General features: G+C 40.0%; 1 protein-coding gene across 1 annotated transcript in view; it reads left to right on the forward strand.

Annotated features, from left to right (window-relative positions):
- The window catches only part of LOC119408509 (solute carrier family 12 member 3-like), a 41123-nt gene extending 28457 nt beyond the window's left edge, over positions 1-12666 (forward strand). The window contains exons 24-27 of the mRNA XM_037675341.1: positions 378-464; positions 9083-9218; positions 9366-9433; positions 12528-12666. Of these exons, the coding sequence (XP_037531269.1) occupies positions 378-464; positions 9083-9218; positions 9366-9433; positions 12528-12666 (430 nt within the window). The remainder of the gene's footprint in view (positions 1-377; positions 465-9082; positions 9219-9365; positions 9434-12527) is intronic.
- The last annotated feature ends 5555 nt before the right edge of the window (positions 12667-18221 follow it).

Here is an 18221-nt window from a genome sequence, read left to right on the forward strand (position 1 = left end):
TATGTATGGTAAAGTTTGGTGATTAAACTCTGAACATGTTCAGAAATATTTATTTTCTCAACTTGATTATATAGATTCTTGACTGAAACAAAAAGCAATTGAACAACAAACAAATTAGGGTGAGACTGATTCAACAATAATGGGGGGGAGGAAACTATATGTTTCTATAAATTGTGTTAAATTTTACATTTACAGTTCAGTTGGGAAACTAAACCCCTGCTTTAGATCACATTTATGTACATAAATATATCAGTTATACATGTATTTGTGCTTGTGGTTTTGTAGTTGTGTTATCATTGAACACCTGTGGTTTAAATATATGACAGAAGTAGGGAAGATAAATATATTAAATATTTTATCCTTTTTTTCCCCCCCAGGATGATCACTATGCTGAAAAGTTTCCGTCTGGACATCAGTGATGTTATTGTCATGGCAGGAATTGAGAAACGTCCTCATTCCAAGAGGTACATTTGAACAGACTTTGCTCTTTTATAGTCACTGTTCACAAAAATATTCCTAAACCAGTTTAATTCAAAGGAACTTATTTTTTTCAAAAAGTGTATCACTTTATTTTAAAGAGGTCAATTAAAATAAGAACATTGCATAAGTAATTTAAAGATCACTGTATTATAAACATCACCATTGAGTGATCAAGATGAATACATCAGCTGTCTGAAATGCTGTCCCGACACCATCAACAAAACTTTTTGGCTTCTGACCCACAAAGAAAAGGTGCAGAGACATGAACACTCCACTGTAGTTGGTTTAAGTATTAAAAATGTTGTTTGAAAGCAAACTAATACAAAATCCAAACAACGCAAACAGCTCCAGCAACAAGACTAATGTAGGGCTAGACTATAAAAATTGATAATTTGTAAATTATTACTAATTAATTTATCAACTTTGGGGCACCACCCTCATAAAGAGGGAAAACTAAATTAATCCATTATTTATAATATCCTTCTCAGTAAATCATCCCAATCCATGAGTTCTTTTCTTCAAAGTAATATCATAATTACATTAAAACACACACACACACACACAACTGATTTAAGTCTGGCACTGTTTAAGCATAATAATAAGTGATGGCAAAATATGATATAGTAAAAATGTAATATTGAAAATAAACTATAAAATATATGGATTAAACAAAGTGTAACTTTGAGGCAAAATTAAAAGCTTTGATTTATTTTGTGTTGAGGGGCAGGTTTAACTGAAACTAACCAAATGAAATAAAAGTTCTAATGTGGAAACTTATCAAAGGTTGTGGAAGTGGACTACCGTTTCTATCATGAAGGCACCATATCACCAGCGAGGTATTGTCCTACAGAGTTGTAGATCTGTTCAACTTCTGTAGTAGATACCAGGCAGGTGAGTGGCTGGGTCCAGTACCTCGGAAGTGAAGACATCCCGAGAGTACCTGTTGGCTGTTGAGAGACGAGCGTCTCCATCTGCAGCTGGTTCTGGTTGTAAGCTGGCCCTCGGTTCCTCAACTCATGGTGCTCAGGCTGAAGACTTTTGAGGTTGAAAAACGTCTGTCTCTGTGAGGTCTTAGGGTTCTGAAGTGGTCCAGATTTTTGAGGAGGCTCAAATGTCGGCGTTTTAAAGTTCCGACTAGTTTCACTTTACTGCGCTGAATCAAACTAGAGGTTTATGGTTGAATTAACAAAAACTTCTGACCAAGACATAATAAAAAAGTTATAAGGCAAGCAAAAATGAGAGCAAAAGGAGACAAAAAGCAAGAGCATAAAAACAAGAGAGACTAAGCCCTTTAAACAAGCACACATCTTGTTTGAAACTTTCAGAGTGGGCAAGGTTTGGAAATGTTTTCCCAATCAAAGCAACTATATTTAAATAAAGGCGGACACCTTTAGTAATGATCAGCCAGTGGCGTTCTAGTCTTAGTTTAGTTTAGTTTAGTTTAGTCTTAGTTTTCAAACCAAGAGAGATAATTCTCCTTCAGAACGTCTGTTTGCCTCAAATTTTCATTATTTAATAAATATCCTGATGCATGCTCAATAATCCAGGTAGAAAAATCCAAAAAAAATTAAATCGGTTCTTCGGGACATTATCAAAACATGGAAAACAAAAAAAACAAAGCAAAAAAATATAAAAAAATATTCTAATTCTATTTTTGCTATTCTATTCTATTCTATTCTATTCTATATTTTTTTGCTTTGTTTTTTTTGTTTGTTTTGTTTTTTTGAATGTCCAGAGGACCAGATTGAACTTTTTTGGATTATTTAATAAAGTTATCTACATCATATTTCTTATACAGGAAAGGAAACTAACTTCAACTTTCATAAAATAATGACAAAAAATACTTATTAGAAACATATTATAAATATAAGACTGTTGATTTAACAGATTTTGAAGAACAAAACAAACATTACTTTGTGTTGGACTTAGAATGAAACCTGTAAACTCTTGGTAGCTAAAATAAAACATGGGCACTACAGCATTTTCAGCGTAAATTTACTTATGGAGAATTGGTGTAACAATTGTGGCTATAGATACAAGGACAGAGGAGAACAGATACGTACCAAGACTCAATATGTATTTACAGTCAAAGTGTTGTAAACTCAATCATCCAGGTAACAGCAACAACAAAAAAAGGTTAAATAGTGTCATCTAGACCAGTTTCTTAGGTCGTTTTCACACCAGATAGTCCGGTAGACTCGGTTCGGTTCAGGACCAATATTCATGACCTTTTGTTTACATTTGAGCTGGTGAGTTTGCATTCACACTGCACTGTGCAGTCGAGTCAACCTGTTGAACCAACCTATTCCCTCGCTCGCCTGTGGGGGCGCTGCACCAAGAACTACTGAAAGAAACAACACAAAAACCTCTGAAGACACGTCTTCTTCTTCTTCTGTAAATAAAAATAAAAACAAAGTGGCATCAAGTTTTAGCAGTTTTAGGAGTTATATTTAGTCATTTTTCAAAAATGGACTTAGCATGAGCAGAAGATGAGACAGAAGACCATGGAGAATATTGTTTTTCCACACAAGGCAGCTGACGGCTCCATATAAGGTCAGAGAAATGCATGTTTGTTTGTCCTGCGGAGCGGGTCCCGGTCTGTTTACATTCACACTGTACTCGAACCGCGCTGGAGTTCTCTTCTACCGGACCGAGACCTAGGTTTTAGCCCAGGCCAGAGTTTGCCTTTTTGTTCCGTGACAGAGTTCGATGGCATGTTCACACCTCCCTAAACGAACCGGACTTTCTAGGAAAACGAGCTAGAGTTCGATTAAAGCGGACTAAACAGGGCTGGTGTGAATGCACCCATAAAGTGAGAAATGTTTCACCCCCATCCAGAGGACTTCATCGGTCTACGGCCTGTCAACCAGATCTGTCCCATACGTAGCCTTCACTGCTGTGTTTCAAGTCAACCTCCTGTTGGAATCTCAAAATTAGGATTTAACACGTGCAAAATGCACCCATCCAAAACAATCATTCATCGTGTACAACAATCAAATGTTATAGGCCATATGGCCAACATCCTACTCACAGCCTGAGGCCAACCAAGACCAATGTGGTCCAGATAAAGTGTTGTAAGCTCAATCATCCAGGTAGATAACAACAAAAAGTTTAAATCTTGTCATCTGGACCAGTTTCTTTAAGTGAGAAATGTTCCTACTTTTGAGATTCCAACAGGAGGTTGCCTTGAAACACAGCAGTGAAGGCTACCTATGGGACAGATCTGGTTGGCAGGACGTAGACTGAGAAAGTCCTCGCAATGAGGGATGAAACATTTCTTACTTTAAGAAACTGGTCCAGATGCCACTATTTAACCTTTTTTAATGTATTTACAGTGTTTATTTACAAGGGGATAAATCATTCAATGAGCCAGGTAGGGAGCTGGAACCCTGAAGAGCAAGGAGATAGTGGTCTGTCGACAGTGGTGATAATGTTGTTGTGGCTCTTTCTTACCATAGAGCTATGAGTCAGTAGTGGGAAGAGCTGACCCAAATGGTTCCAGGTGAAGAAGGTGTTTGTCTGAACAATGGCAGGAGAAAGGCAAGTGGTAGGAAGGCGTGGAGACAGTTGAGGAGGCACAGGAGAGCTTGTGATCCACATAAAATATCCCAGGGGACAGGAGGACATCAGGGATTATTTAATGTAAGCACTGATAAATACAAAATAGTTAATATTCACTTTAACTCACCAGTAAAAGGCTAGAACAGAATCAGAATAAGCTTTATCATCATTGTGCTGAGATACAACAAGAAAATGTACATACAGTCGTCCGAAAGATGGACGTAGTGCATAAAGCTGCTACTATTAAAAAAAAAGAAAGGTGTGGCCCTCTTATTTTTATTCAGAATAATATTTTTGCTTAGATGAGAAAAGGGAAGAAAACATGAGGAGAAACGGTATAATATATATATATATATTTTTTTTTATTTAAAAACAGAACAGAACTATCATTTGGCAGCTAATGCTCCAGCACTGACAGGATGTCCTCTTCAGTCTTTTAGGCTCTTCTTGCTCATCAAGCCGATGATTCTCAGGTGCTGCTGATTAGAGATAGATGTGGCTGCAGAGAGCTGACAGAACAGAACTCCCACATTAGAAGACATTGTTTTAAACAGAATTTGTTATAAATTAATGAGATGAGTATTTGGCCTTTGGGGGCACTGTTGAACTGTGTTTTGGTCCTTAGAAGAGAGTCTAATTGGGAGTCATTCCTTTAAGCATCAACTAAAGAATTTACAATGAAGTGAACATTCCTGGAGGAGTCTTGAAGCATGTAAAGTATTTAAATCTTCTGAAAATATTAAATTGTGTCACTTTATTGTTGCTTTAGAGAAAGCAGAGACTGGTATGATTATCCATCAGAGGTTTCTTTGATGAATGGAATTCTTGGTGCGACATCTTCTACTGAACATCAGCTGATGTATTTTTATTACTTTCCAGACCTGGGTGGTTGAACCAGAGGGGTAGCCACAACATTGTTTAATGAACTAAAAATGATTCACATAAATAGTTAGAGTCCTGACGTATGACACTACACTAATATTTCATAAATGCCATACATGTTTAACAATTTTGAGAGAAATTTGGTGTTACCAGTTGTTTAAAAATGTTATTTATTTTATTTACAATTGCTCTGTGTACTTCTTTAAACCAGCCATTAGGGAGCATAAGCCAGTGTATCGCTTGTGCCGGTCCCAAACCCAGGTAAATGGTGTGGGTTGTGTCAGGAAGGGCATCCAATATAAAACACGTTTTCCAAACCCATAATGCAAGTTCATCAAAGCGAAAACATACCAGATCGGTCGAGGCCTGGGTTAACAATGATTGCCACCGGTGCTGTTGACAAACAGGGTGTCGGCAGAAATTGTACTACTATTAGTTTGAAGACCACGAGGAGGGAAACATGTCAGGAGACAGAGGAAACAGAGGAAAGTCAAGAATGTAGGACAGAGGGTTGCAACCCTAAATGTGGAGACAATGACAGGCAAAGGAAGAGAGCTGGCTGACATGATGCAGAGAAGGAAGGTAGATGTTTTATGTGTCCAAGCGTCCAATTGGAAGGGCAGCAAGGCTAGCATCATTAGAGCAGGGTTCAAACTGTTTTACCTTGGTGTGGAGAGATAGAGAAATGGAGTAGGGGTGGTCCTAAAAGAGGAGTTGGCAAAGAATGTAGTAGAGGTGAAGAGAGTGTCAGATAGGGTGGCGTGCCAGGTAGAAGTAGAATTTCTGATGCTACACATTGTCAGGGGTTATGGTTGGATGTGATGGAAAGGAGAAATATACATTTTGGAAAGATTTGGATGAAATGATAGAGAGTATTCCCAGGGAGGAGGGAGTGGTGATCAGAGCAGACCTGAATGGACATGTTGGTGAAGGAAACAGAGGGGATGAGGAAGTGATGGGTAGGTTTGGTGTCAAGGAAAGAAACCAGGAAGGACAGATGGTGGTGGATCTTGCCAAGAGAATGGAAATGGCTGTAGTCAACACTTATTTCCAAAAGAGGGAGGAACACAGAGTGACCTATAAGAGAGGAGGAAGGAGTACGCAGGTCGACTACATTCCGTGTAGAAGAGAAAACCTGAAAGAGATTAGAGACTGTAAGGTTGTGGCAGTGGAAAGTGTGGCCAGACAGCAACGGGTGGTTGTGTGTAGAATGACCACTGTTTTGAAGAAGAGCAAAATAGTAAAATCAGATAAGAAGACCACACGATGGAAGATGAAGAAGGAAAAAATTTGTGACAAATTCAGAGAGGAGCTGTTAAAGGCTCTGGGTGGTTAAAAAGAGCTTCCAGATGACTGCGCTACTACAGCAACAGTAATTAGAGAGACAGCTATGAGGTACTTGATGTATCATCTGGACAGAGCATGGATGATAAGGAAACCTGGTGGTGGAATAGTGAAGTGCAAGATGCTGTACAAAGAAAGAGGTTAGCCAAGAAGAAATATGACAGTGGGAGAAATCAAGAGATGAGACAGGGATATAAGGAGATGGGACGTAGAGCAAAGAGGGAGGCAGTTAAAGCAAAGCAGAAAGCCTATAATGAGTTGTATGGGAGGCAGGATACTAAAGAGGGTGAGATTGACTTGTACAGATTGGCAAGACAGAGGGATCAGGCTGGAAAGGATGTGCAGCACATTAGGCTTGTTAAAGATAGGAATGGTAATGTTCTAACAAGTGAGGAGAGTGTGATGGGAAGATGTAAGGAGTACTTTGAGGGGCTAATGCATGAAGAGAATGGAAGAGAAAGAAGAGTAGAGGTCATAGAAACTGTGGACCAGGAAGTGGGAAAGATTAATGTGGGTGGAGTCTGAAAAGAATGAAAAAGGGGAAGGCAGTAGGACCTGATGACATACCAGTGGACATTTGGAAACATTTTGGAGAGATGGTAGTGAGGTTTTTGACCCAAATATTCAATGGCATATTTGAGGGTGAGAAAATGCCAGAGGATTGGAGAAGAAATGTGCTGGTGCCCATTTTTAAGAACAAGGGTGATGTACTGGGTTGTGGCAACTACAGGGGAATTAAGTTGATGAGCCACACAATGAAGATCTGGGAGAGAGTTGTGGATGCTAGACTTATACGAGAGGTGAGCAGCAGTATGGTTTCATGCCAAGAAAGAGCACCACAGATGCATCTTTGCTTTGACAATGCTGATGGAGAAGTACAGAGAAGGTCAGAAGGAACTCCATTGTGTCTTTGTGGATTTAGAAAAAGCATATGACAGGGCGCCAAGGAAGCAGGTATGGTATTGCATGAGGAAATCTGGAGTGGCAGAGAAGTATGTTAGACTGGTACAGGACATGTATGAGGACAGCAGGACAACGGTGTGATTTGCTGTAGGAGTGACAGATACTTCAAGGTGGAGGTGGTATTGCATCAAGGATCGGATCTGAGCCCCTTCTTGTTTGCTCTGGTGGTGGACCGACTAACAGATGAGGTCAGGCAGGAATACCCATGTACTTTGATGTTTACAGATGATGTGATAGGTGATGAGAACAGGGAACAGGTGGAAGAAAACTTTGAGAGTTGGAGGTATGCGCTTGAAAGAAGAGGAATGAAAGTCAGCCATAGTAATACAGAGTATATGTGTGTGAATGGCATGGAGGCCGGTGGAAGTGTGAGACTATAAGGAGCAGAGGTCACAAAGTTGCATGACTTCAAGTACTTGGGATCCACTGTCCAGGAAAATGGGGAAAGTGGTAAAGAGGTGAAAAGAGAGTCCAGGCAGGATGGAGTGGATGGAGAAAAGTTTCAGGAGTGATTTGTGACTAAAGAGTGTCAGCAAAGGCCAAAGGAAAAGTTTACAAGACAGTGGTGAGACCAGCTATGTTGTATGGTCTGGAGACAGAAGCATTGATAAAAACATACAGGAGAATGAACTGGAAGTGGCAGAAATGAAGATGCTAAGGTTCTCCTTAGGAATGACAAGGATGGATAAGATTAAGAATGAGATCATCAAAGGTTCGGCACACGTTGAACAACTGGGAGATAAAGTTAGAGAGGCCAGACTGAGATGGTTTGGACATGTCCAGAGGAGAGACAGTGGTTATATGGGTAGAAGGATATTAGAAATGCTGCTGACAGGAAAAAGACAAAAAGGAAGGCAAAAGAGGAGATATATGTATGCAGTTAGAGAGGACATGGAGGTAGATGGAGTGAGGACAGAGGATGCAGAAGACAGAGTGAGATGGAGGAGAATGACTCGATGTGGAGACCCCTGAAGACGGAAAAGCTGAAAGAAGAAGAAGCTCTGTGGACTTCCTTACATAGCCAGCTCCTATTTGAAATTAAACACTCTTGTGTTTATTCTTGTTTATGTGCATATACAGCATTGATTAATTTCACAAAAATATTATGATAATCAGTTGATGCAGAAGCGTAAATTTAATATTAAGACAACTTGGAGTTTATTAAATGATGATGATTTAAAAACATGGATTAGAAAATGTTTTTTTTGGCATATCTTATGAGCAAGGAAAATAAAAGTAGAAAGATTAGAGGAACTGCTTAATGAGATGAATGATTTTGTTAGTATTGCCCCAGAGTTGGCAAAGCCAAATAAAATTCCCGATTAAGATAAACAACTTGATTAAACATTTGAAAACCATAACATGATGTTTCTTTATGGAATTTGTGAGTGACGTCCTAGAGCAACGGTTGTAAAACTGGGGTCCCCAGACTCCCAGGAGTCCGTGAGCCAGTGCTTAGGGGTCCGCAAAAAAATAAAATAATTAATAATAATAATAATAATTCATTATTTATTTACAAGTACTTATATTTTTGAATAACCTGTTAAAATACACCAAAATGCAGGAAATCACATCTACTTTATTCAATTTTTTTTGGGGACAATCCAAGTAGGCTTTTACCTACACCTTTTTGGTCATAAAGGTTTTTCATTATTATTATTATTTTATTGTTGATATGACTAAATAAACCATTCATTCATTAATTGATTCATTCACTATTTTAAGAGCTTTACCTGCAGACCACATTTTGTTTCTGAAAAATCTTTTCAAATCTTATTAAGCCCTTAAATTACCAAACCCATTTTCCAGAACAAACTAATTTGTGCCTATTGCTTTTCTGATGGCTTTGCAGCTTGAGCAGGTTTGTGGACAGTGTCGCCCCCTTCAGGCTGTATGATGAGCAGCAGGAAGGCGTCTCGGTGCAGGAACTGAGACAAAATGCCCCTTGGAAAATATCTGACAAAGAATTTGAAGCCTTCAAACTTAGGGTGGGTGTTTAATCATTTAACACATGAAAGTTAATGTTAACTGATGAAACAGTTTGTTGAAAATCTGTCTGAATATGCATTTACACTACATGTTTTTTTCTCTTGGAAGTGGCTTTGACACAAGTTCTTTGCATTTCTCTTTTATAGTCACAGAGTAAAGTGAGGCTGAATGAAATCATCCGAAAGAATTCACAACATACTGCTCTTGTTCTTGTGTGAGTACACAGTTTATTTGTCTAAAAATTTTCATATATCACAAGCTTGAGAAATTTGTTTTCAGCAAAGTGTGCACATAAAAATGTAATTTTGCCTAAAGGTTTAATAGATTGAGATTAATAGAAATTAATTCTGATATGGGGAAGCATTATTTGGGGTTATACTAAGCACGGTGTGGTTCACCCCGGTGAACAAGAGAGTAGCCTCCATCCACCTACATGTAAGGGGATGGGTTATGACTGTGGTTTGTGCTTACGCGCCAAATGGCAGTTCAGATTACCCACCATTTTTGCAGTCCTTGGAGGGGATACTGGAGAGTGCCCCTATTGGGGACTCCATTGTTCTGCTGGGGGACTTCAACATTCACGTGGATAATGACAGTGAGATTTGGAGGGGTGTGGTTGGGAGGAACCCTGATCTGAACTCGAGTGGTATTCTTTTATTGGACTTCTGTGTTCATCATGGATTATCCATAATGAACACCATGTTCAAGCATAAGTGTGTCCATATACTGTACTGTATGCTCTTGGCAACAGGATGCCCTAGGCTGCAGTTTGATGATCAACTTTGTTGTCATCTCATCTGATCTGTGGCTGCATGTCTTGGACACTCAGGTGAAGACAGGGGTGAAGCTGTCCACTGATCACTACATGGTGGTGAGTTGGCTGCAATGGTGGGGGAGGATGCCGGTCAGACCTGGTAAGCCCAAATGTATTCTGAGAGTCTGCTGGAAACGTCTGGCAGAGTCTCCCGTGAGATGAAGCTTTAACTCCCACCTCTGGGAGAACTTCAAACACGTTCCAGGGGAGGTGGGAGACATTGAGTCCAAGTGGGCCATGTTCTGTACCTCCATTGTTGAGGTGGCTTATCAGAGCTGTGGCCACAAGGTTGTCGGTGCCTGTCGCGGTGGTAACTCTCAAACACATTGGTGGACACCGGCGGTAAGGGATGCTGTCAGGATGAAGAAGGTGTCCCATGTGGCCTTTTTGGCCTGTGGGACCCCGGAAGCAGCTGATGGGTACCGGCAGTCCAAGAGACATGCAGCTTGGGTGGTCACTGAGGCAAAACCTTGGATGTGTGATGAGTTCTAAGAGGTCATGGAGAACGACTTCCATATGATTTTGAAGCGATTATGGTCCACCATCTGGAGTCTTGGGTGTGGGGGGAAGCAGTACACCACCAACACGGTTTATAGTGGGGATGGTGTGCTGCTGACCTCAACTCAGGATGGCGTGGGTTGGTGGGCAGAGTACTTCGAAGACCTCCTCATTCCGACTAGCACATGTTCCATTGAGGAAGCAGAGCCTGGGGACTTTGGGTCAGACTCTCCCATCTCTGGTGCTGAGGTCACTGAGGTGGTTACAAGCTCCTCGGTGGCAGGGCCCCAGGGGTGGATGAGATTTGCCCAGAGTTCCTTAAAGCTCTAGATGTTGTAGGTTTGTATTGGCTTACGTGATTCAACAATATTGTGTGGACATCGGGAACAGTTCCCCTGGATTGGCAGACAGTAGTGGTGGTGGTCCCCCTATTCAAAAAGGGGTACCACAGAATGTGCTCCAACTACAGGGGGATCACGCTCTTAAGCTTTCTTGGTAAGGTCTATTCAGGGTTTCTGGAGAGGAGGTTTGTCGGATAGTCAAACTTCAGATTCTGTCTTAACAGATCTCACTTGTAAATGAATCTTCTAGGCTCATTGTGACTTATGTGTCTAAATAAACGTTGAATGAAAAAAAAGGTTGAATGAAAATTCAGGAGGAACAGTGTGTTTTTTCTGGTCATGGAATACTGGACCAGCTCTACACCCTCAGCAAGGTCCTGGAGGGTGTGTGGGAGTTTGCCCAACCATTCTACAAGTGCTTTGTGAACTTGGAGAAGGCGTTCGACCACGTCCCTCGGGGAATCCAGTGCAGTACTCCGGGAGTATGGGGTACCAGGCCCTTTGATACAAGTTGTTAGGTCCCTGTATGACTGGTGTCAGAGCTTGGTTTGCATTGGCAGCAGTAAGTCGGGCTCGTTCCCAGTAAGAATTGAACTCCATCAGGGTTGCCCTTTGTCACAGCTTCTGTTCATAACTTTTATGGACAGAATTTCTAGGTGCAGACAAGGTGTTTAGGGGATCCGTTTTGGTGGCCTTAGGATCACGTCTCTGCTTTTTGCAGAGGACGTGGTCCTATTGGCTTCTTCATGTCGTGATCTACAGCTTTCGCTGGAGTGGTTCACAGCTGAGTGTGAAGCCACCAGGATGAGGATCAGAGCCTCAAAATCTGAGGCCATGGTCTTGAGCCAGAAAAGGGTAGAGTGCCTTCTCTATGTCGGGAAGGAGGTCCTGCCCCAAGTGGAGGAGTTCAAGTATTGTGGGGTCTTGTTCATGAATGAGGGGGAAATGGGGCGAGAGACAAATAGGTGGATAGGTGCAGCGTCTGCAGTGAAGTGGACACTGTACCGGTCTGCAGTGGTGATGAGAGAGCTGAGTCAAAAGGGAAAGCTCTAGATTTACTGATTCATCTATGTTCCTACACTCATGTATGGTCATGACTTTTGGGTTGTGACCAAAAGAACGAGATCATGGATACAAGTGGCCACAATGAGTTTTTTTCGTAGGGTGTCTGGACTCTCTCTTAGAGATAGGGTGAGAAGCTCGGTCATCCGGGAGGGACCACGTTGAAAGGAGCCAGTTGAGATGGCTCAGGCATCTGGTTAGGGTGCCTACTGGACACCTCCCTGGCAAGGTGTTCAGGACACGTCCGACTGGGAGAAGATCGAGAGGAAGACACAGGCCACACTGGACGGACTATGTTTCTCATCTTGCCTGGAAACACCTCGGGATTCCCCTGGAAGAGTTGGCCCAAGTGGCTGGGGAGAAGGAAGTCTGAGCCTCCCTACTTAGGCTGCTGCGACCTGACCCCAGTTAAGCGGAAAAAAAAATTGATGGATGGATAAATGGATAGATGGATGGAAGGAATCATTATTTACAAAAATGCGCAACATGACAAATTATAAAATGACCAACTTTACTCCTTGGTCATGCATTTTAAAAAAGGACCTACTCTTGTTTTATTTTATGTTCATGTAATGTGATCTTTTTGCCTTTAGGAGCCTTCCAGTGCCACCGAGTGACTGCCCCAGTGCTCTGTACATGGCCTGGCTGGACGCTCTGACCTGTGGTCTCCACTGCCCCACAGTGTTAATACGAGGAAACCAGCAAAATGTCCTCACCTTCTATTGCGAATAAATAATCTCTATGAAAGAGGAGGAGTCTCACACAAATGGATAACTTAGGGCACTGACTTTAAATACAGCCTTGAAAAATTATATAATGAGAGACATGAGTTTAAAAATGTTGAGTCAAATCCTCTGGAGGGATTCTTCTTCGTTGATAAAGAAGCTGATAAAGTCAGCAAGGGTCCAGAGGACCGCACTCAACCTGGTTAGATTTATCTGCCTTGATTATTGAGCATGTAACAGGGCAAATACACGAGTTGCAAAAATATATGTAAAAAGTGTCATTCATAGATACCATTAAAAATGCATTTAATGCAGGTGTCATTAAGGTTCAGATGATATGAGAATGATGATGCAAATATCAGTACAATAATAATCAGTTCTTATTTTTTTCTCATAACAATTCTGGAAACAAAGTAAAAGATTCACTGACCCAGTGATGATGCTGTACGGAAACTTAAAACTGAATGTCATAGTAGAAAGATTTAGCCATAAAGAGTTTTATTTTTTATTTTATTTTTAAACTTTTTTTGCAGAAAAATAATAGAGGTTCCAGGGGGTGACAATTCATCCCTGTCATTCTAACAGATCTAAGGATCATATCATCATTCTTGGAACCTGATAGAGGTTTTAAATATATGGTTAATCAATATGCAGTCAATCCTACAAATCACACATTTTAAAGCTTTATTCATTCATTATTAATACATTTTAGCAATGCAGGATACCTCAAACATGGGAAACTGCAATATTTTAGAGAAGAACATGCAGGAACACTGATGGTAAAGAAACGCTTTAATTTTGGCAAGATGTTGGTCCTGGTTCTTTAAGCTTAATGTTCCCTTCCTGATGAATGACACAGCCTTTCATTTATTGTTGAGTGAGAACTCTGAGGACTATAGAAATGTATTCATATTATTATTATTCAATTAATATTTATCAAACCAGTCATTGACACCCCCAAAGTTCTATGATTAGGAGTAATGATTTCCTAGAAAAGTGACTAGATTAGAAATATTTCCTAATAGGATAAAGTCGATCATTGGGATAAACATTGCACTGACTCTGCCCTTTAAGTGGTCCGGGTTACTTTACAAAACTGGAGAACATTACGACAGAGCCACCAAATGTTTAAACTGTCGAGCACATGTCATTTCAAGGCCCGTGGGCCAAATCTGGCCTTCGTTAACATCTTATATGGCCTCCCAAGATAACATTTTAACTGTAAAATATTTTTCTTGCTTCTCATTTTGCTTTAAAAACCAATAAATACAGCATTTAGTGCAGATTTAATTTTTTCAGTCATCTTCAATTTTAATGTGGAAACAGCAAAGTGATGAAAAAATGTACAATATGGACTACTCTTCATTCAAATGTGACAAATTGAACTCCTGCTGATAAGCATGCAACCAAAAACAGATGTCAGGTACCTGACTTGGGTTAATGTATCAACTTAAACCGGCTCTTTCTAAAATTAAGTTGTTAATTTTGGTCCCCTTTTGTAACTGAGTTTGACACGCCTGCTATAATGGTAATGTTTTTTAATCTATGCTACAATTAGTCCATTTATAAACACTAATGATTGAGGTTTCTACTCAGTACTTTATTTTTTACATCTCTGTAATCCAATATTATGGCTTTTGCAACCACATTTTGTAATTTGTGTTTTGTTTTGATTTTCAACCCATGTATGAGATTATTTTATGTATACCTGAAAACAAAGTGTTTTTACTAACAGTCTATTTTATCTGCATTTTGCAGTAATGCACAAACACCGTGTGGGGAAAAGAACATCATGCCCCATTTTCTGAGGTCTTGCCAACTTTCTAAATGCAAATGTCACTTTACTTGCTGTTGATGTGCAATCAGCAACCAGTTGAGAATTTGGTTTTAATGAAGCTGTTACAATATTTTCCCCAACACGGAACATTCTTACAAAGTCACCAAAACATTTTAAATTGTTGAATAATATTTCAAAATTCATCTTATTTACTTTGGCTTCATTTTTAATGCACATGGCCCATGATGTGACTGAAGTAATTAAGCAACATGACTGGACACATCTATTAATTTATACTTTTTTCTTTACTTTATTAGTTAAATAAATGGACTATGCAAATGTTATCATTTTCATTAGTATATTTAGTTTTGATTGTAGCAAAAACTTTAGATCCAAAATTTATCTTATGTAGGTGAAATGTTTCTTTTGATTCAGTAAGATGAGTATCTAGTTTGTTTAGGACACAAAATTTAGTCAAGTTATAGTAACACTTTGTGGGGGGTTTTTTATTCAGTTTTCTCTAAACTTTATTATTGTGCACAATTTGTAAATGTATACTTTGCTTCTGTAAAATTATTCCCTTTTTTGTTTTCTAAGACATTAAAAATATTGTGACCAATATTCTAAGCAAGTTTTTATTGACTTATGCCGCTATAATATAAAAGATATATGGAAAGTCTAGTTCATATCCTTAACCTGATGCTAACTTTAGCCATATGCTAACCGGGACCATCAGAATAACATTGAAAAAGTTGAACTTTGAACCATTGCACACAACAAATATTGACTGCTTCAGAGAAGCAGCATCTGTCCTCATGAGTTGAGTAAGGATTTTCGTCTTAAAACAAAGATGGACACTTTAGCTGTTGAAATATGTGAATTGACTGTGTGGGCTACATGTTGGTAAACCTTACATGTTAAGGAATCACTGACTCCACTGTTTTAAAAACACAAGCTTTTGTTTTTGGGCTAACAACTGTATATGTTGCTGGTACAAGAGTTGTGAAACAAGCCATCACACTAAAAGTTTCTTAATATTGTGCTAAGCCAGCAGTAGCTTTCCCCCTCTGTACTTATGTGTGTGTGTGTTGGGGGTGGGGGGGGGGGGGGGGGGTGGTGGTGAGTGAGTACACAAAACTGAAAACAGTGTTAAAAGTCAGTCTTGTTTTAAAACATCAGAAAAATAATTTGTATGAGAGAGGTCTGATGTATGATTCTACATTTCCCACACTTGAGATTTACAACCTGATTTTATGGTTGTTGAATTGCAACTGGGCAGCACGGTGGTGCAACTGGTAGAGCTGATGCCTCTCAGTGAGCAGGTCCTTGGTTCAAACCCCAGTCCAGGGGCCTTTCTGGGTGGAGTTTGCATGTTCTCTCCGTGCATGCGTGGGTTTTCGCCGGGTGCTCCGGTTTCCTCCCACAGACCAAAAACATGCATGTTAGGCTGATTGGTAACTCTAAATTGTCCCTAGGTGAGAGAGAGAGAGTGAATGGTTGTTTGTCTCGTTTGTCTCTATGTGTCCCTGTGATGGACTTGCGATCTGTCCAGGGTGTACCCCGCCCCTTGCACAGTGATTGCTGGACATGGGCACCAGCGACCCCCGTGACCCAAAATGGAATAAACGGGTAAAGATAATAGATGGATGGATGGATGGATGGATGGATGGATGGATGGATGGATGGATGAATTGCAACTAACAGTGTCCATACATTAGAAGTATTCCAACAAATGTTGTGGTAGATTCTGAAAAGTCAAAGTGGCTAATTCCAAGAAAGGAAAAAGAAAATCAAGATTATTTCATGCAAAGTCAAAAGAGGTAAATCCACGGAAGATTAAAAGAAAAATCAAGGGTATTCCATTTGAAGTCCAAAATGGAGGGCAAGGTGAAGTTGATCGCTAGGATGAGGAGGTAGACCACAGGATGCTGAGGTAATTGGACTATTCATCTAATGACTTCTGGTGCCCAACTAAGCCTATAACTAATTCAATATATAATGGGAATAAGGTTGAATAATAATGCATATTCAATTCAAAATTCAAAAATACTTTATTAATCCCAAAGGGAAATTAAATGTTGTAACTCATTATCCTCATTTCATTAAAATATATTATAGATATTGATGGCTGTAGGCAGGAAGGTCCATCCATCCCACAGTAGATCTGAAGGAACTGGCCGCAGATGCCGTCCGATCCACCCACAAAGACTTGGCTGGCCTCTTGGTTCCCCGGGGCTCTAGGACCACCCGCATGCCGGGTTGAACTCCTCCCAAAGCGATGGCCACTCCTTCCAGCAGCATGCCAAGCTCCTCGTTGCTGTGGACAGCCGGCTGGGGGGTGATTCCGGCCCTTCTGCTGTCACGAGTCGTTTTCTGCCAGTTCCAGGATCTCCGTGGTCAGGCATTTGAGCACAGCTGGCAGAGAGACGGGAATGCATCCACGGCACCGCATTTTCAATTCATTTGAGATTTGGGGCTGTAGTTGAGATATTATTTGAGCTTTTGAGATGTTAATCAGCTGTTCCTGGTTGTAGAAAACCACCTTTTTGTTATGGTTATGCATAATAACAAATGTCCTAAACTAAAAAAGTTTCAGTAAAAATCTTTCCAGCTGCACAACATGCAATACCAGAGGAAACAATCATCCAAAACAAGTAATTTACATCCAGGAAAAGAGGAATTAAAGTTTCCAAAAGCAAAACTTCAGAATTAATGTAACAGAGCTACTCCAACATTCAGCCACCATGAGCAGCACAATTCTAGAACATATATAATGTCTAGAACAATATCTAATGTAAACTCAATTGACAAACTCAATTGGTCTAAGTTAATTGCATTTAAAATCAGGGATTCTAATGTCACTGATTTTATATAGACACAAGTGGACAAAGGAGTGTATAGGCTAATGATTAAATGTTAAGGGAAATAAAGCATGCAAAAGGAGAATCTGGGGTAAAAGTAAACTGAACAAAATTGGAAGTGTAGATCTATGGGTCTCCATAAGTTCCAATAGGTCATAGGGAATGCTGGGTTTGGTTCTTCTATGTCTGACAATTTTTTTTTTTTTACTGGATTGGATCAGTTATGTGGTTAGGTTTTGGGCAGATTTAAAAAAAATCAAACTTTAACATGCTGATTACCTGAGTGTGAGTATGAACAACATACAATCCTGACTGCAACCCGCAGTAATTCATCCTCATTAGTGGGGTTGTCATCTTTTTGATCATTTGCTGTTTTGTCTTAGCATGATCTTGGTGGTCTAAGAAAGTTGATTTTTGTTCAAGTTTACTATTAGGTAGGTCTAAGGTGTTATACCTTACCTATTTATTTCAAAGCAAGATTAATCTTAAAGATCTATAATTTAGGGGTTTTATTTTTAAGTAGAGTAAGCTCTGCCATCTTTTGTAGTTTGTTCGGTTGGGTTTTTAATTACCTGTTTTGGTGATTTTGGTGGGAGCCTTGTACAGTTTGAACTGGTTTTGGTGGACCCATTTAAAAAAAGGATATTTCTAACCTCTGCTAATTTTGCTTCAGTACACAACTGGAGATAATTTGTCATTACCAGGTATCGTCCTGTCCAGCCTGGAAGGATTTTGTGGTTGAGCGTTCTAGCTCTGGAAGCTTTCTGCCCAGTGGGTGGTGCAAAGGGGTAGTACCAGAACTTTTCTGCCACTTAAAGTTCTTCATGGGAGGCTTTTTGATCGTAGTATACCTTGCGTCCTTCAGCTGTCTTGTTAAGACATTTTGGGGCAAAGGAAAATGTGTTTCTCAGGTGTTTATTCTGA

Source organism: Nematolebias whitei, chromosome 1, assembly GCF_014905685.2.
Source record: "Nematolebias whitei isolate Nwh7 chromosome 1, NemWhi1, whole genome shotgun sequence".
NCBI classification, from domain to species: Eukaryota; Metazoa; Chordata; class Actinopteri; order Cyprinodontiformes; family Rivulidae; genus Nematolebias; species Nematolebias whitei.